The 16252-nt window shown below is 27.1% G+C and overlaps 4 protein-coding genes across 6 annotated transcripts in view; 3 read left to right on the top strand and 1 right to left on the bottom strand.

Annotated features, from left to right (window-relative positions):
- LOC139987572 (cilia- and flagella-associated protein 45) overlaps window positions 1-16252 on the bottom strand; it is a 36104-nt gene extending 19852 nt beyond the window's left edge. For both annotated transcript variants that reach the window (XM_072003969.1, XM_072003968.1), the window contains exon 1: window positions 16126-16252. The gene's annotated coding sequence lies outside the window, so the exon portion shown is untranslated. The remainder of the gene's footprint in view (window positions 1-16125) is intronic.
- Mfs10 (major facilitator superfamily transporter 10) lies at window positions 54-5368 on the top strand. Its single transcript, XM_072004267.1, has 7 exons — window positions 54-356; window positions 1203-1426; window positions 1915-2151; window positions 2233-2320; window positions 2380-2600; window positions 2680-3210; window positions 3298-5368. Exons 1-7 carry the CDS (start codon window positions 287-289, stop codon window positions 3418-3420), a joined length of 1494 nt encoding a protein of 497 aa, XP_071860368.1. The 5' UTR covers window positions 54-286; the 3' UTR covers window positions 3421-5368.
- Window positions 5897-9074, top strand: LOC139987706 (lipid storage droplets surface-binding protein 2-like). Its single transcript, XM_072004268.1, has 4 exons — window positions 5897-6252; window positions 7227-7577; window positions 7931-8177; window positions 8610-9074. Exons 2-4 carry the CDS (start codon window positions 7266-7268, stop codon window positions 8867-8869), a joined length of 819 nt encoding a protein of 272 aa, XP_071860369.1. The 5' UTR covers window positions 5897-6252; window positions 7227-7265; the 3' UTR covers window positions 8870-9074.
- On the top strand, window positions 10703-14862 carry LOC139987069 (lipid storage droplets surface-binding protein 2-like). 2 transcript variants are annotated; one of them, XM_072002910.1, is made up of 5 exons: window positions 10703-10953; window positions 12125-12162; window positions 12820-13142; window positions 13615-13864; window positions 13965-14862. In XM_072002910.1, the coding sequence occupies exons 1-5, from the start codon at window positions 10718-10720 to the stop codon at window positions 14207-14209; spliced, it is 1092 nt and encodes a 363-aa protein (XP_071859011.1). In that variant the 5' UTR covers window positions 10703-10717; the 3' UTR covers window positions 14210-14862. The 2 variants fall into 2 exon arrangements, with proteins under 2 accessions (XP_071859011.1, XP_071859013.1); XM_072002912.1 differs by lacking the exon at window positions 12125-12162 and having other exon boundaries at window positions 10799-10953.

A 16252-nucleotide genomic window follows, 5' to 3' on the forward strand; every position in this document is an offset into this window, starting at 1 on the left:
AGTACATATGTATTATATATATATATATATGTGAGCGCGCAGCAATTCGTGCTAGCGATAAGCCACGATGACAGCAGACGACAGTTTACCATTACTTAACACACATCGTATCGCTGCTAAGACTCATTACAAAATTTCTTTATTAAATTACATATTATTATTTCGTTACCACATTAACACGACGAATGAAACAATCGTAATTATATACAGTTGAAAAATATTTTCGATGCTTGAAACGACGAATTCTTCGTGAAAGTGTTGAGTATTCGCGAAAACATCATACAACATGGAAGTATTGGATCCTAGTGTCTCAAGAGACGACCAGCCTTTGTGCGTCAATGATTTTTTGGAAAAAGGTTTATTTTCAATATTTTCCTATCATATTAATCGAATAACTATTTGCTCAAATATTTTTTTTCGTGATTTTGTTTGCAACCTTTTCTTGGGAGCATTAAAAACCTTCAAAAACCTCCTAAGTTAAGGAAAAGCATTGTTTGGAAACAAAGGATTGGCAGAACGATACATAAGCTCTCCACAATATTGTCAGCTGTCAAGTTTTCTGAATATATTATTTTACGTGAACTGCATCGATCGAAACTATATTTTGAAGCTTTTTTTAATAATTACTTTTTTATTTTAAAAACACGTTATAATTATGCTCCTCGGATTTTTATTTATTTATAAATTATTCTATATGAATGCAAATTTTGCAGTAAGAAGTAAATGAATATATTGAATGGAAGTAAATAATAACAGATGTCAAGAAAAAGAAAGAACCAGAAATTGTATAAAAAGTTGTCAGAAGATACATCAGGTTAACATAAAATAAGATATTAAATATTATTTATTTTTGTTAGAAATTGAGTTGAATTTTAATATTTCAATGAGGATAGGAAAAGATCATGGATGTTTTAAAGAACTTGATGCAGTTATTAGTTTGTTAGCTGATTAATTCTGAACTTCAAATACATATCTATATCTTGATATAATAACGTATGCCAATTATTATTTTGAAAAAAGAAATATATATAACTGTATAAAATAATGAATTGTCAGTTATAGAAAATCTTACATCAAAAGTTTAATTAGTAATTATAAAAATCATTAAAATAATTTATTTTATAAACATTATATTGTTTTTAAATAAATTTTTTTATATTGTTTCTATCTAAATAAACCTGATAACAAAATTGTACTTTTAGTTACTGTACCAGATATACCCCCTGATACAAAATCATGCATAAAAGCAAGGCATACATTAGGCTTTTTAGGATTTCTAGGATTTGCACTAGTGTATGCCATGAGAGTAAATTTATCTGTGGCTATTGTTTCAATGGTTAATCAAACAGCAGTACCACATAATGATGATAATAATACCACAGATGTTTGTCCCAAGGAAAAACCAATTAATGGAACATTCATACCAGTAAGTTATTTAATAGTGTTATAATGTTTAACTCAATGTTGCTTATAATTTATTATATAATTTAGTAAATGTTATTCATATTAATTTTAGAATTTCTACATATGATATATATGGATATATTTTATATTTTGTAAGAACTATAGAATTGAAGTTTGTGATCTATTATATTTTGCATGCGTAATATTGATGCAGATCAAATGTCAACATTGTTTTTACTTCATTATCACATTAGTCATGGAAACTTATCATTTTTAGTATGACTTAACACATTGATATGTTTTTAACGCCTACATCTTTTTCCTTTATCTTATTATATACCTATCATCTTTAAATGTTTCATGAAAACATTTTAACATTATGTTTCTGCATTTTTGAATAGAATATTTATTTTTAATTAATTAATATTAAAACAATTAATTATGCTTTTCTTTACATACATGATTTTAAATTGTTATCAATAAAAATAAAAGTAATATACATTTCCAAAGAGTGCAGGAGAATTTGATTGGGATGAGAAGACACAAGGTGTTATATTGGGAGCTTTTTTCATCGGTTATGTTGCTACAAATGTCCCAGGTGGAAGAATGGCAGAGAAATTTGGTGGAAAGCTAATATATGGATTGGGAGTATTTTTAACTGCTGTACTGACTGTAATTACTCCTTTTGCAGCATATATAGGATTGATACCATTCTTAGCTGTACGAGTAGCAGAAGGATTTACAGAAGTATGTTTTGCTTCTATAAATTAATTTTTAAAAGAACATTAATTTAAAATTTAAAGAATTTTCTGTCTATTTTATAAATAGGGTGTTACATTCCCTGCAATGCATAGCATGTTAGCGCATTGGGTACCCCCTTTAGAAAGAAGCAAATTTGCTGCTATAGTATATGCAGGTAATTATCCTTTTTTCAATGTGTGATAAATTTGATTTGTTATATTCATTCTTATACAGGTGCAAATTTTGGAACTGTAATATCATTACCAGTCAGTGGGTGGCTCTGTTCATTAGAACTTTGGGGTGGATGGCCCCTTGCATTTTATTTGTTTGGAGGGCTTGGTATTGTGTGGTATGCATTTTGGACAATTTTTGTATTTGATACACCTGCACAACATAAAAAGATTGATCCTCTTGAAAGAGCATACATTGAAGCTAGTGTGGAAAAGAAGGATGAGGTTCTTTTCAATTTTTTAAAATTAAGCTTACATTCCTAACGGACTGAATAAAATTTAACTTAATGTGTGTTAAAAACAGGATAATGATTCAGGAGTTCCTTGGTTATCAGTATTTACATCATTACCCATGTGGGCTATAGCTATCACTCAGTGTGGACAGTCATGGTCATTTTATACGCTTTTAACAGAATTACCAACGTATATGGATAAAATTTTGCATTTTGATGTACAACAGGACGCATTCCTTTCAGCACTGCCTTATTTAAGTTCTTGGTTAGTCGGACTCGGTATTTCAAGTTTCGCAGACGCCCTCCTTGCCCGTCAGCTTATATCTCCTTTAGCATCGTTCAAGTTATGGAATACAGTGGCTTCATTAGGACCCAGTCTCAGTTTCATTGGCGCTATCTGGGCTGGATGTGATCGTATGATGGTTATGATGATGCTCGCTGGATTAGGATCTCTACAAGGTGCAATTTATGCAGGGAATCAAATGAATCATATTGCTCTAGCACCACGATATGCGGGAACTCTTTATGGACTTACAAATGCTGCAGCAAATGGTTGCGGATTTTTAGCCCCATATTTTATTGGAAATATAGTCCAAGGACACGTCAGTATAACTACACATTGTTATTAGCAATAATAAACTTCGTTCTATAAAAATGGTTCTATAATTTTTTTACATTTTATGTTATAGGAAACACTGGCTCGTTGGCATACAGTATTCTGGTTAGCAGCAGGAATAAATATGGTGACCAATTGTTTTTATTTAATTTTTGCATCTGCCTCAGAACAACCATGGAGTAAAGGTAGCAGTTGATGACAAAATTTAGTTAGACACGAAGTATTTCATATGGAGAATAATTTACCATTAGATCGAATTGCGCTCAGTTCGTTTTAATTATTATATTGACCGTTTCCGTCATTTAGGCACAAATTTGCAATATTTCTTTCTGCAATATTAAGTTTGATATATTTCGCATTGAATGAAATATCTCAAACATGAATAATTTATTACATTGTCTTGGTAAAATGATACAGAAGCTAAAAGTAAAGTTTGTTTGCATCAGTATTATTATGTTAATGAAGTTTAGGTACTAAATCTATAATTTACGTATCATTCCAATGAAGCTATTCACATGACAATATGACTTTTTAAAATTTTGTTTGACTTTTTAATTTAATTGAAATGAATATGATTTCAAAAAATATTGACTTTATTTAATCTCACTACGAAGAAGAGTAAATTATTACAGATATCTTTTCCGTTTATAAAATAAGAAGTATCAAAAAATGTCTAGAGTCTATATTCTTGTTTATATGTAAGAGTTTTATATGTACATAAAAATAATGTAAAAATGATTGGTATAGTGCAGGATGCAACAATTTTTAAATGAACAATTGAATTTTTCTTTTGCAACTAAATATGTATGTTTCATACCGATTGTAGTTTATCTTTATACCTTCTGTGGCAATAGCCAATAAGATAATATATAAATTTATAAATTTGTTTATAAAAAATATAAAACTTTCAACAAAAATAATATATGATATAGCTATAGTAAGATTTTACTAACAATAAGTTGGTAAGCAAAAAACTTTATAAAGCTAACTCCTACAATCAGACTTTAATAAAATCATTATCTTTTCCAAAAAATGATAATCTGGTACTTTAGTTGTTACATTATTTTGTCTAAAAAGGAAAGAAATAAAATTTCAAAGAAATAGTAAATATTTATTAATAGTAAAATATTTATTTACATATATTATTGATAAAGAATTGGTTTTGCAAAAAATTTTAACATTATTTAAAACAAAATAATGTGCTACTATTTGTTGTTATTTTTTTTAGATATAAATGCTGTTACTTACAACTCATTTTATTTTATTCTTTTGAAAGTTTGCTAACTTTTTATGGAATAATTTTCAAGTAAAGTTAATTTGATAAAAACAATTATATAACAATTCAAAAATTTATATTTGAATTATAGATTAATTTATAAAAATTATTTAATATGATAGGGCTTTACAAAAAAATAGTATTTCGTTAAAAAAATTAACATTATATATGTATATATTATATAACTTATAGACAATGTGTAAAATACAGGCATTTTATATAATTCTTAAGAAATCTATAGAATGTCATAGATGGTATTCTCAAAATATTATCGGTGCTACTATAGCAACATTGTCTATCTGGGCGACCGTAGCTGCGTATGCGCCTTACAATGGCCGAATAAAAATTGGCATCTAACCCAAATTTATATATACTATGAACAAAAGATAATGTAGGTTTCTGTTAGATGGTATTTTACCCGGCCACCTTACGGAGAGTGGCAATCAATGCCTAAGGAAAGTATAAAATATATTAATATAACACAGACATTTCATGCTCAGCCTAAAAACGACACGCACTCTATAGATTTTGTAGGCATTATATGAAATGCCAGTAATTTATATTGCCGGTAACATACAAACATACAAACATGTATATGCGGCGTATAATGAACGAAGAAAGAAATTCAACAATAACTAATTTATTTAAACATTGACTTCTGTTTATTTTCTTATGCTATTTTTTATCGAAAGATAAAAACATAAATTTCATGCACAAATAACTTAAAATAAAATTGTTCCCGTTAAAAGTTCATTAAAAGTGTTTATATTGTATTTCTTGGGTTATTCATAAAAATGTATAAAATTATATTTAAATAATGATAATAAAGAACAAAATTATATTTATAAAATAAATTATTCAATTAGTATTGCTGGTCTTTAATGTACATACATATACCATGTTTTCTCAGTTTTTTATATTTTAAAATTAGATTAGTAATGAATTGTACCTCGTAGAAACTTTATAACAGTGAATAATATTTTTTGATACAATTTAATGGGAAGATACAGTTTCCTGTATACTTTATTCAAAATTGTAAAATTAAAATAGAATGGAATAAACTTTTGTTTAATCACAGTGCAAGAAGTGAAAGCTTAAAATTTAATTCCTTTTTAACAAATTATTTGTAATCTTATATTCTTAGAAAGTTGCAACTATTACGATTTTCAAATTGTTTCAGTGAAGCACAATTTTCATTCAGAGAAGACTAATGTTTATCTCATAGTTAAGCAACATATCTGGCATGGTATGACGAATAATCCTTGATAATCTATGATTCTTTTCTAAATATATATTTATTTATTTATTTAGAAATATATTATATATATGTAATGTATGTAACCGGTAGTCTTTAAATCATCGTTCAACTAAATTGTTCGCGTTAGAAACATGAAAATCTTCACATAACGTTGTTATGAAAGAAGTCGGTATAAAGTCCTTAATAGTTGCTGCAATGTTCGTGACTAATCACGAATTTTCATCCATTTTTAAGCGGCTGTTCCAGTAATAATGATAACGTGAAAGCATTGTCGTCTTAGCGGACTTTGAAGCCTCGTAGCATGTGTTTGATCACCGCTTGTAGATGTTCTCGTCGATTTTCATTGGCTCGTATGAACGAACTTTAGCGCGCAGGCGGTAAACCAGTTATAAGAGTAAAGACTGCGTACAACCAAGTACATTTCTATTTACGTTGCACTCGCGACCAATCCCTCTAAGTCTTTTATAGAAACAAGGAAGTAACAACAAAAGCCTGTAAGTATCAGCAACACTTCATTTTAGAAAATTTTGAAAAGTTCTAAGTTTTTGAAATTTTCAAAATATTTTGTAGTTTCAGAAATTTCTTATGTTCGATTTTTATTTCATATTTAGATATTAGATACCTACTACATGCACAAGCTAATTACTTTATAAACATTTGAAATTAGCAAATATTTTTAGTGAAATAGAAAATACTAATAGAAACTAAATTAAATGAGTTGAATATATGTTTTATTAATGATTTATGAGTATGTTCATACATGATTACGTTTTGAAAAAAATTGTAATTTAGTTAATATAATTACAAGTATCATTTACTACAATCCGGTGAAATTAATAATTTAACATGTGAAAATAGATACACATTATAGTACTTCAATTACAGCTGTAGTATTAGCAGTAGTTAGCAGTAGTATAATAAATAAATAAGAAAGTTGCCTTGTTCTGAAGTGTTACGTACTGACTTTCAACTTCAGTTGTTACTAAACGTAATTGCGAATTCTAGTGAAAGTTGAGAAAGTGTTATATTTAGCGCTATATATAGCGAATACATATATATACATGTACTAGTGCATTGAACCTGCCTTATCATTAGACAGGGATTTCCTGTCCTTATCACAATATTATTCTAAAGCTTAGTTTAACACAAAAATTAAAATTGTTACAGTTGACAACTACTATTTCAGAGAATGAAAACGTAGACGTAATACAATAAAATTAGTATATCTATAATACAAATGTCTTTATAAAGAATTGTTTCTAATAAAAATAGAATCATTCAGTTATCAGAATATTGGCAATTAATAAGTAAAATAGAAAAAGAAATATTTTATTTAATATTAGATTCTAACATTAAAGAATAAATAATATAATAGGGACCAAAACGGAACGTTTTATAAATGTAATTTCGAAAATGAAAAATTGTAAAAACGAAAAATCGTAAAATCGAAAAATCTGAATTGTTGCAGAGTTTGAAATCGTCTCAAATTTTTCAAAATAGTGAAAGAATGGCTACTGAAGTCATGCAGCTACCGCACATCGAAGTGTTTCATCGAGTAATGGAACTTCCAGTAGTCGAAAGTGCGATATCTAAATCAACAGCGACGTATTTGCGTGTGAAAGATTGTCATCAGCTAGTGCACTGGGCACTAACCACTGCGGAAACTTCTTTAAGTAATGCAACGAAGCAAGCGGTACCTATTGCTGTTCCTATTGCCAAGAAACTCGAGAACCCTATACACTTTGTTGACCACACGTTGTGTCGTGGTCTCGATAAAATCGAAGAAAAAGTTCCGATGGTTAAAGAGAAACCTGAGCAGGTCAGATATCTATCCCCTTTTCCGGCAAACGAGATAAAAATTTCATCGAAATCTAAAAAGTCATAACTGCATGAATTTTTAAACCTAAATACATGTATCAGAAATTTTTATCATATCTTCAAACACGATTCTTACGATCTTTCTTTTAATCTTGCTATTCTAGATATAATTATATTTAATCATGGATTATTGTATTTTATCATTCAGTAATAATTTGTATTAACAAATTTTCTCTGTAAAATGATATAAATATTCTATGACAAAAATTGACGTATTAAAATGTTACATATAAAGTTATTGTTAGTGTTAAAAAATATTATATTTTTTAACCATGTACATTTTTTGTGTTTTAGATTCTAGAAAATGCCTATACGTTAGCACGACAAACTGTTCAACCAGCTGTAATGAGCATTTCGCTTGTCAACGAATTAATAATCTCGCAAGCCTTGAGTTTTAGAGACATAAGTTGGAGTAAGGCGAATCAGATTTTAGAAACGCAGTATGGTAGCGCAGCTGTTCGAGGTTTAGACAGCACAGCTGACGTTGTTAATAAATTAATCGATAAATATTTTCCTGCAACGGGGGACGAGCAGTTAAAAGGTGAGATATTTTATTTAATAGACAATTTTTAATTTATAATATCAATAATAGATAACCTATAGATGGTAATAATGCAGTATCAATATAAATTAATAAAAACAAGAGAATCTAAACATTTCAGATTAATCATAAATCATAGATCGGGGTTACGTTTATATTTCTTTAATCAATGCAACAGTAGTTAATTATGTATTTACATACAGTATAGTAGACTATAATAAATTAAATAATAAATTAATAGACTACGAATATTTATGTAAATTTATGTTTATATGGAATCTACGTGGGAAATTGTTTTACCTACCTACTAAATATGTGTTATAAATGTCATAAATATAAAAAATCCGCAATTTGATTATAAATTATGTAGTCGACTATATTAGAATAACTTTGATTGTAATATCAGTTAACATAATTCTGTTTTCATTTCAGAGATAAACGCGAACGAAGAAGATAAGCTTCTTCATACCTTACAAACGGTTGGGCATTTATCTAATAAAGCTGCTCGTCGCATGTATTCGAATATAATATTTCACTTAGGCACTATTAACGCTGATAATTTAAAAGCTTATATCAAATCCTTGGTTCAGTTTCTGCTATTAACGAACCGCCATGCCATAAACAGCAAAATACAGACCCATGAGACTAATTCGAAAACTACATCGAACGCAGAGACAAAGAAACAAGATTGATATTTCGTTGGTGATAACTGTGAAAAAAAACTTCTACCGATTCCATTAACCTTCTATTTATTTCTAATGTGCATTTTGTAATACATCACTTTTTTCCTAAATTTTATTTTTTAAATATATAGGTATTATATATTACATTTAAGAGATTGAAATGTATTTGTATTGACAGTGATGAAAAATATACGACTAACTTTTCCAAGAATAATGTTTTCTTATTAGAACCTTCATAAATATATAATTCTACGCGATCATATAAGATATTATGATTCAAAATATTGTTATTTTTGTATTATTGTAGAAGATAGTGCTGTAGTGCCTTTTTGAAAATAGATACAATCTATTTGTTAATGTAATAAATTTGTTAAAATAATAAAATTATACGGAACATAAAATTTACTAGAAATATTATCAGAGTAAATTAAAAATCAAAAAATATGTTTTGCACTTTACTCTAATATTAAATTTTTTCATATATACTAATATCTGATGAAAACAATAGTATATTTAATATAAATAATATAGTATAATAAATATTTAGTATATGTATTTTATATATATATTATATATATACTAAAGGAACTATATTGATTTTTTAAATAAATGTAATAAAACATCCTGGAAGTAATTTTCAATAATTGCTTTTATAAAAGCTGTATATTGACAAGGAAGTATAAAATTACTTGTTCTGAAACTGTTTTTTTATTTATACTTTCTAAAAGAAAGACAGATTTGTTAGTATTTACAAAAGGTTTCGTTATTAGAAAATTTTTAAACTTGAACATAAGTACAGTAACTTAAGTACTTAAACAGTAGTATTATTTTACTTCAGTTTCCTCTCCAGTAATAATAATATTTGTTTTAACTGATCTCTTAATATTCGTCTTCTAATCAAAAAGTAATCGTAATCTTCGTCTTCTAATCAAAAAGTAATCGTAGATAATTAAATAATTTGGAATACTTAAGTAATTTAGATTAATTATTATAAAACTGCTAGTGCTAAGTATTCAGCAGCTATAACAATAACAATTTTACAAAATAAAAACGAAAATCGGAATGAATTAAAAATAAATTTGAGTAACCCCAAATTTCGTTAATGTGTCAGATATCTCGAAAACAAAACAATACGTTTAATTACTTAGAATCAAAAATTGATCGAATCATATTTCGCCAAAATGATTACGAATCAATGGATTCAACGTATTCTTTACAATTCTACGGTATAAAAGAATTATGATGTGACCTCCACGTCATGGATGATGTCTCGTATATATGTATTATCTTTACTCATGTATGTTACACATCGTAGTACAGCTGCGCAGAATCACTACAATGTTCATGGCAGTAGACACGCATCGAAGTTCCCTTCTATCTACTCCATTTGAATACAGATGGGTATTAACACGATTAAATAATATATTCAGTAACCAACAAATTTTCCTATAATTTTTTATTACCTGAAATTACTGTAGTGCCTTTATATCATTATTACACACGTAAAAAATTTTATAATCTATATATTATAATCAGCAATTTTGTTTAAAATGAAATGTGGTATGTGAATTGTAATTCATAGTAAATTAATAATAATTAAATAGTAATTATGTAATTACCAAATTTTACTTTTTTAGCAACTATAATATCTAAACTTGAAAATTTTATAAATTATAAAGTACATTAAATGATTGGATATACGACATAATAGTGTAATAAGGATAATTTTATTATGGTAAGGAAATAGGTATCAAACATTCCATATTATAATTATTAGAATAAATTTAGTGATATTGGTTAGATAAATGTTTTATCATTAAGGGCAGAAAGTATCAATGTAAACTCTTATAATAATTTATGTTTCGTAGTATTTGTCCAGAATATTGGGAACAGAAGAAGAGTAAGCACATACAAGTTTCTACGATCCTGAAGAATGTCTACCCCCACTTGTGTGATCATTTTCTACCACAAGATTTTGCCTACCTATCGCCAGTATTGCTGGATCTGTTGTGTGTATCGTTGACTATAGTGCGTCCCGCTTCTCTTACTAACATTTTGCTAACTGTTGCATCAAGTATTACACAGCAATATCAGTAAGTAATATTATTTATAATGTTTAATGATTGATTCCTTAATACTTGATGCATCTACGTATTAGATATTTACGATATATATATATATATATATATATATATATATATTGTGTAATTATAATTTGTGGTTATATTAAATATCAATCTAAAGAAAAGTTAAGTAGAATGAATTGGAACTGTATATGTACTTTAATACTTACAATACAATTGCGATTGTTTTATGTAAATTGTTTGGGTTTTATATAGAGACTTTATTCCTTCCTCTTTTCTTTCTATTTCCTTAATTAATATTTTTCAAAAAATATATTTTTTCAGTTATGAAAATCTTCATTTCGTTGCATACATATCAAACATATTTGTCAGTTTTGAAAATATAACTACAGTGATGACTAATAAATATAAATTGACATTTAATTTCTTAGTTGAAGCCTTAAAGAAGATACCACAAAAACTTGTAATCTTTTTTGATATATCATATATTCGTTAATTTGATAATATTTTAATAGCATTATTATTAAATCTATATTATTTAACGCGTTTTTATATTCTATTGTCATCATTTAATTAATTTGGCTGGCTACTTATTATGTATATATTGTAATACTGATACTATTTTTGTCGTTTCATATTGTTATCGACCAATGAAATTTCATAACCTATCGTAAAGTCATAAAAGGTTGAATATTTTACAATAAAGATCGATAACGTACACGCTATAAAAGGCTCTACTACGTAAGTACTTCCTGTACTTACATTCATAATTATTGTTTGTTCTATTCTGGAGTTACGTACTATTTCATAAATTGTTCAATTCTAGAGTTACGTACTATCTCATAAATTGTTCCGTCCTCTCTTTTTCTTATAGGTTTGAAATAGATGTACATTAAATTTGTCACTTTTTAAACCATGAAAAATATAATTAAAAGATTTGATGACACATATTATTGAAAACTGTACAAAATCTAGAAGTATTGCAATATGTACACCTAATAATAAAATTACTATTTAATCTTGGAATTTGAATACTGCTAATGATAAATTATATAGTACAAGTACTATGATATTGTGCATTTATTTACGTTTGAAATTAAAAGTCATGATTCATTGTTATCTTTCTACATAATGGACATTGAACTGCGTACTCAATTTTAATGTATCATTTATTTTACAGCGAAAGAATCATGAATTATACGCGTAATCTTATGAAAAGTTGGGTATCGTAAAAAAGCTATATTTTATATAATATACTTATGTATTTTTAATCTTCCGCTTAATTCACCGATTACATGCAAATTTTTATTTGAAATTAAACAACACTGTTAATTTTTTTATTTCACATGTTATCTTTAACTTTCATTAAATAATTTTTATCTTCATATTGTTTCACTATTATCGTTGTTTGCAAAGCAGAGGTAATATTTATTCTCTTGTTACACATACGTAAAAGCATGTAAAAAGTAGCACGTAATAAAATTATAAAATAAAAACGTATTCGATCATCTTGCTTTTAAGGCAAATGTTACTTTTTTATTTACTACTGATTGGATGTTATTTTAAATATGAATAGTTATTTATAGCTTAATCGCAAGATTAAGATTATTTTTATTGACTCGAATGGTTATGCGATTAGTAACAGTAGAAATAAAAATATAATCCGCTGAAGTCATAATAATATCTTATAAATTTGTTAAAAATTTCCACACGATTGTAACATTGAAATTGAACAACAAGTTACATCAGGCTAAAGCATTAAGGAATTTAGTCTAGTTCATTTGTTGTTGTATTTGCATAATTTTTTCTTATTGTATCTGTATAATAAATACATCATTTATTAAATAATCATCAATACTTCGTTCTACGTTTCAGAAAAAATGGCAGACAATAAAGCAATTGATGGTACACCTCAGCTGGAAGTAATTAATCGCGTAAAAAGCATTCCTGTTGTTCATTCGGCGATAGAGAAAACTGGATCTACATATTCTTACTTGAAAGATTCGCATCATTTAATAAATTGGGCACTGACACAAGCTGAAGCTGGACTTAATTATGCAACTGCAACGGCTGCTCCTCTTACTGTACCCTTGGCAAAAAAATTCGAAGGACACATTACTGCTGTTGACCAAAAATTGTGCGAAGGTCTGAACGTGGTCGAGCAGAAAGTACCGATCGTGAAACAACCACCTCAGCAAGTAAATATATTGAGATAGAGATTGAGTAATAAGAAGTCACAATAAACTATAAATCTCTTCTAATGAAAATGAAATAAGAAAGATATACAGAAAAGATACTTCATGCGACAAAATTGTAAGAAACGAAAGTACAATGGATCGAGCGACATAAAGTGCATTTTGAATTTGTTCAACAAAGAGATAGGACCCTAATCTTAGATAATGGGAATTTGTATAGTAGAATCTTTTATCAAATGCGTTTTGTTTTAAAATGTGAAAAAATGCTAAACAATGTACTAATACTATATTAATTAAAAATCGATTAGATTTTTATTAAAGAAATAATTAGGAGATATTAGAGTCATATTTAATAGATTATAAGGCAACAAAAATATATTATTTCTCGTTTATACAATAAAATATCTGTGTTACAGGCTACAGTATCTAAATGTACATATTCATATGATTAACGAATCTCATTTATTCTATACAGATTTACGATGCTGCCAAAGCTGTAATGAGTAGTTCCTTGCAACCAACAATCGACAAATTGCACGCTGCAAAAGAGTCGGCGGCGCAACACGCATATACATTCAAAGAAATTAGTATAAACAAAGCTAATGAGTTATTGAATAATTCATATGGTACTATGGCAGTGCAAGGTGTTGATAATACGAGCGTTCTCATTAATAGATTATTAGATCGTTATTTCCCTCCAGTTGAAGGAGAAGAAGACACACCTGGTATGTATTATTTATAAATATCTAACAAAATATCATCTCTCTATATATATACATTGAAATGTTGGATAAACCTCTAAATTACTAAATTTTTATTTCATAGCTCCTATATCTGCTGATGAGAACAAAGTTCTGCATACAGTACAAACTATTGGTCAATTATCCTCGAAAACTGCCAATCGAGTATATCATTCAATTGTAGCACAATTAAAAACAGTAAAGAAAGAAGATGTAGCGTCATATATGTCGAGCGTAATATCTATTCTTCATCTAACGCATTTTTTAAGCTTAACCGATAAAGAAGATGAAAGTAACAGAGCAAATGAAAAAAATAAGGAAAAGAAATAGGCACGATTGTTACTAACAATTGTACAATAACGTAATCGCTAGATAAATAATTAGATTCACATCAGGCCCATATTTGTTAGTAAAATTTTTGTATTGTTCCTGCTCGGAATGCTTATTCATCATGTAGAATAAGGATAAATCCGTGAACTTTATGTAAGTTATGTCTAATAAATGAAAGCATCAGTTTCAAGTATGTGATAAGTTCATTCATCGATGTAAATGTAATGTAAATTTATATTGTCTGTTCCGTAAATTCGATGAATCACTGAAATTCCCTAAGAATGTCGTAAAAAATTGTATGCGTAAGAAAGTATATCTAATTTAATTCGGTAATGATATTAAATTGCAAAAGTAACTGCACATGTAATTTATCGATGTTGTAAGAAAAAAAATAGTAAATTTTCAATTGGGGAGTTTTCGAATTTGTCGATGTGATTTTATGAAGATTTAATGTAAGAAATTCTAATGTAAAATTCTAGCACTTTAAGATACATGTTCAATTTTGTATACAACTAAACATGTAAATAGGAAGAAAGCCACTTTAAATTTATTATATTTTTGTAACAAGAAATTTGAAAAATTGCGATATTTAAGTTCATTATATAATTGTGCCCCGAATTATACAACTATAAATCGATAATTTTAATATAGAATTCTTTATTTGCTGTTACTTTTATGGAGTTGTTATACATAATATACTCTCTATTTATATGTATGAAGATACTACTTGAATAGGAAACATATATATTTTTTATGCATAGATTTTATAATCTTATATCTGTATAAATATAATATGAAAAAGTTGAAAAAACGTTGATATACTTTATTTAATATATTTAATCCAAATCGGTTTTGTTTTAGTTTAAGATTTCATCACACGGTATATTTTATTTGAATAAATTTCTCTATTTTATTTCATGTACTAGTTTCGTACTAAAAATAATTTTTAATAAAATTTTGTTTAACAAATATTATCGAGTACAGAAACAAATTAAAATTATTAGTACATAATTTTCTATACAGTTTAAATACAAAGCGTTAAATTTTAATCGCTTATTTTTTTTTATTTTATTTGTCAATTCAGTGGCAAATATGATGTTTCTCATAGTTTAACTGTTTAATTCCAATTTTATTTTCAAATTTAATAGTAAATATAATATGAATCATCCTAACAATATGATTTGTTTTAACATCTTCAATGTTAGGACATCTGGTAGAATACTAGGCTACAATTGCTTTGAAAGAGCTAATTTTATTTTGAATACCACGGTAACGGTATAGAGTTAAAGGAATATCAAGGACTCGTCCCTGATCGTTGAAACATCACTGATAAGAGTATACTTAAAGATATATTTTATTAAAATAGTTTAAACATTTTCTGAGCTGTATAACTTTATACACAGAATAACTAACGAAATATACTACATATATCTTTTTAATAAATATACAGTGGTGTGCAAAAATTTCAGGCCAGATCAATTTTTTTACTACACATTTCATAAACAATATCTAAAAGAATTTAACTAATATTGGATAATAATTATATAGTATTATTATATTCATATAATTAATAATATATAATATTAATTAAGATTCTTTAAAATACCGCTTTTGTTTCTATCTGTGTGGAACCTTCTACACACCACTGTAAGTATAAAGAGTGTAGTTGTATTATATTTTGCAAGCACATCAATGATATTTATATTTAATTATATTCTATGTAATTTTCTTCTATCCCTAATCACTTTAAAGGTAATTATTTATATGATTTTATAGTATATTTTATATATATATGATTTTCAATCTATTTTATATAACGTTATATACAGATACACAAATATTAATTAATTGTAATTTTAATGACTTAAAGGTATATACATTTTCCGCATATTCAATATTTAATATTTAATACTTACCAATTCGATGTACCGATTTTATCTGCTAATTGTTTCTTAAATGTCTTCTTTCGTTACATTAATGATATTTTCTACAGTAATTTTCTGTTCATTGCAGATTCGGTGATAGCTCATTTTCAGATTTAGC

The sequence above is a fragment of the Bombus fervidus genome, chromosome 5 (genome assembly GCF_041682495.2).
Source record: "Bombus fervidus isolate BK054 chromosome 5, iyBomFerv1, whole genome shotgun sequence".
Classification (NCBI taxonomy): Eukaryota; Metazoa; Arthropoda; class Insecta; order Hymenoptera; family Apidae; genus Bombus; species Bombus fervidus.

Bases quoted from the DNA above. Each gene is read 5' to 3' on its own strand.
- Mfs10 (XM_072004267.1), top strand. From the start codon at position 287: ATGGAAGTATTGGATCCTAGTGTCTCAAGAGACGACCAGCCTTTGTGC. The intron at 357-1,202 runs GTTTATTTTCAA...TTGTACTTTTAG, and splicing joins CAATGATTTTTTGGAAAAAG to TTACTGTACCAGATATACCC. The intron at 3,211-3,297 runs GTCAGTATAACT...TTTATGTTATAG, and splicing joins GAAATATAGTCCAAGGACAC to GAAACACTGGCTCGTTGGCA.
- LOC139987706 (XM_072004268.1), top strand. From the start codon at position 7,266: ATGGCTACTGAAGTCATGCAGCTACCGCACATCGAAGTGTTTCATCGA. The intron at 7,578-7,930 runs GTCAGATATCTA...TTTGTGTTTTAG, and splicing joins TTAAAGAGAAACCTGAGCAG to ATTCTAGAAAATGCCTATAC. The intron at 8,178-8,609 runs GTGAGATATTTT...TTTTCATTTCAG, and splicing joins GGGGGACGAGCAGTTAAAAG to AGATAAACGCGAACGAAGAA.
- LOC139987069 (XM_072002910.1), top strand. From the start codon at position 10,718: ATGTTTCGTAGTATTTGTCCAGAATATTGGGAACAGAAGAAGAGTAAG. The intron at 10,954-12,124 runs GTAAGTAATATT...TTTATTTTACAG, and splicing joins AGTATTACACAGCAATATCA to CGAAAGAATCATGAATTATA. The intron at 12,163-12,819 runs GTTGGGTATCGT...TCTACGTTTCAG, and splicing joins TACGCGTAATCTTATGAAAA to AAAAAATGGCAGACAATAAA.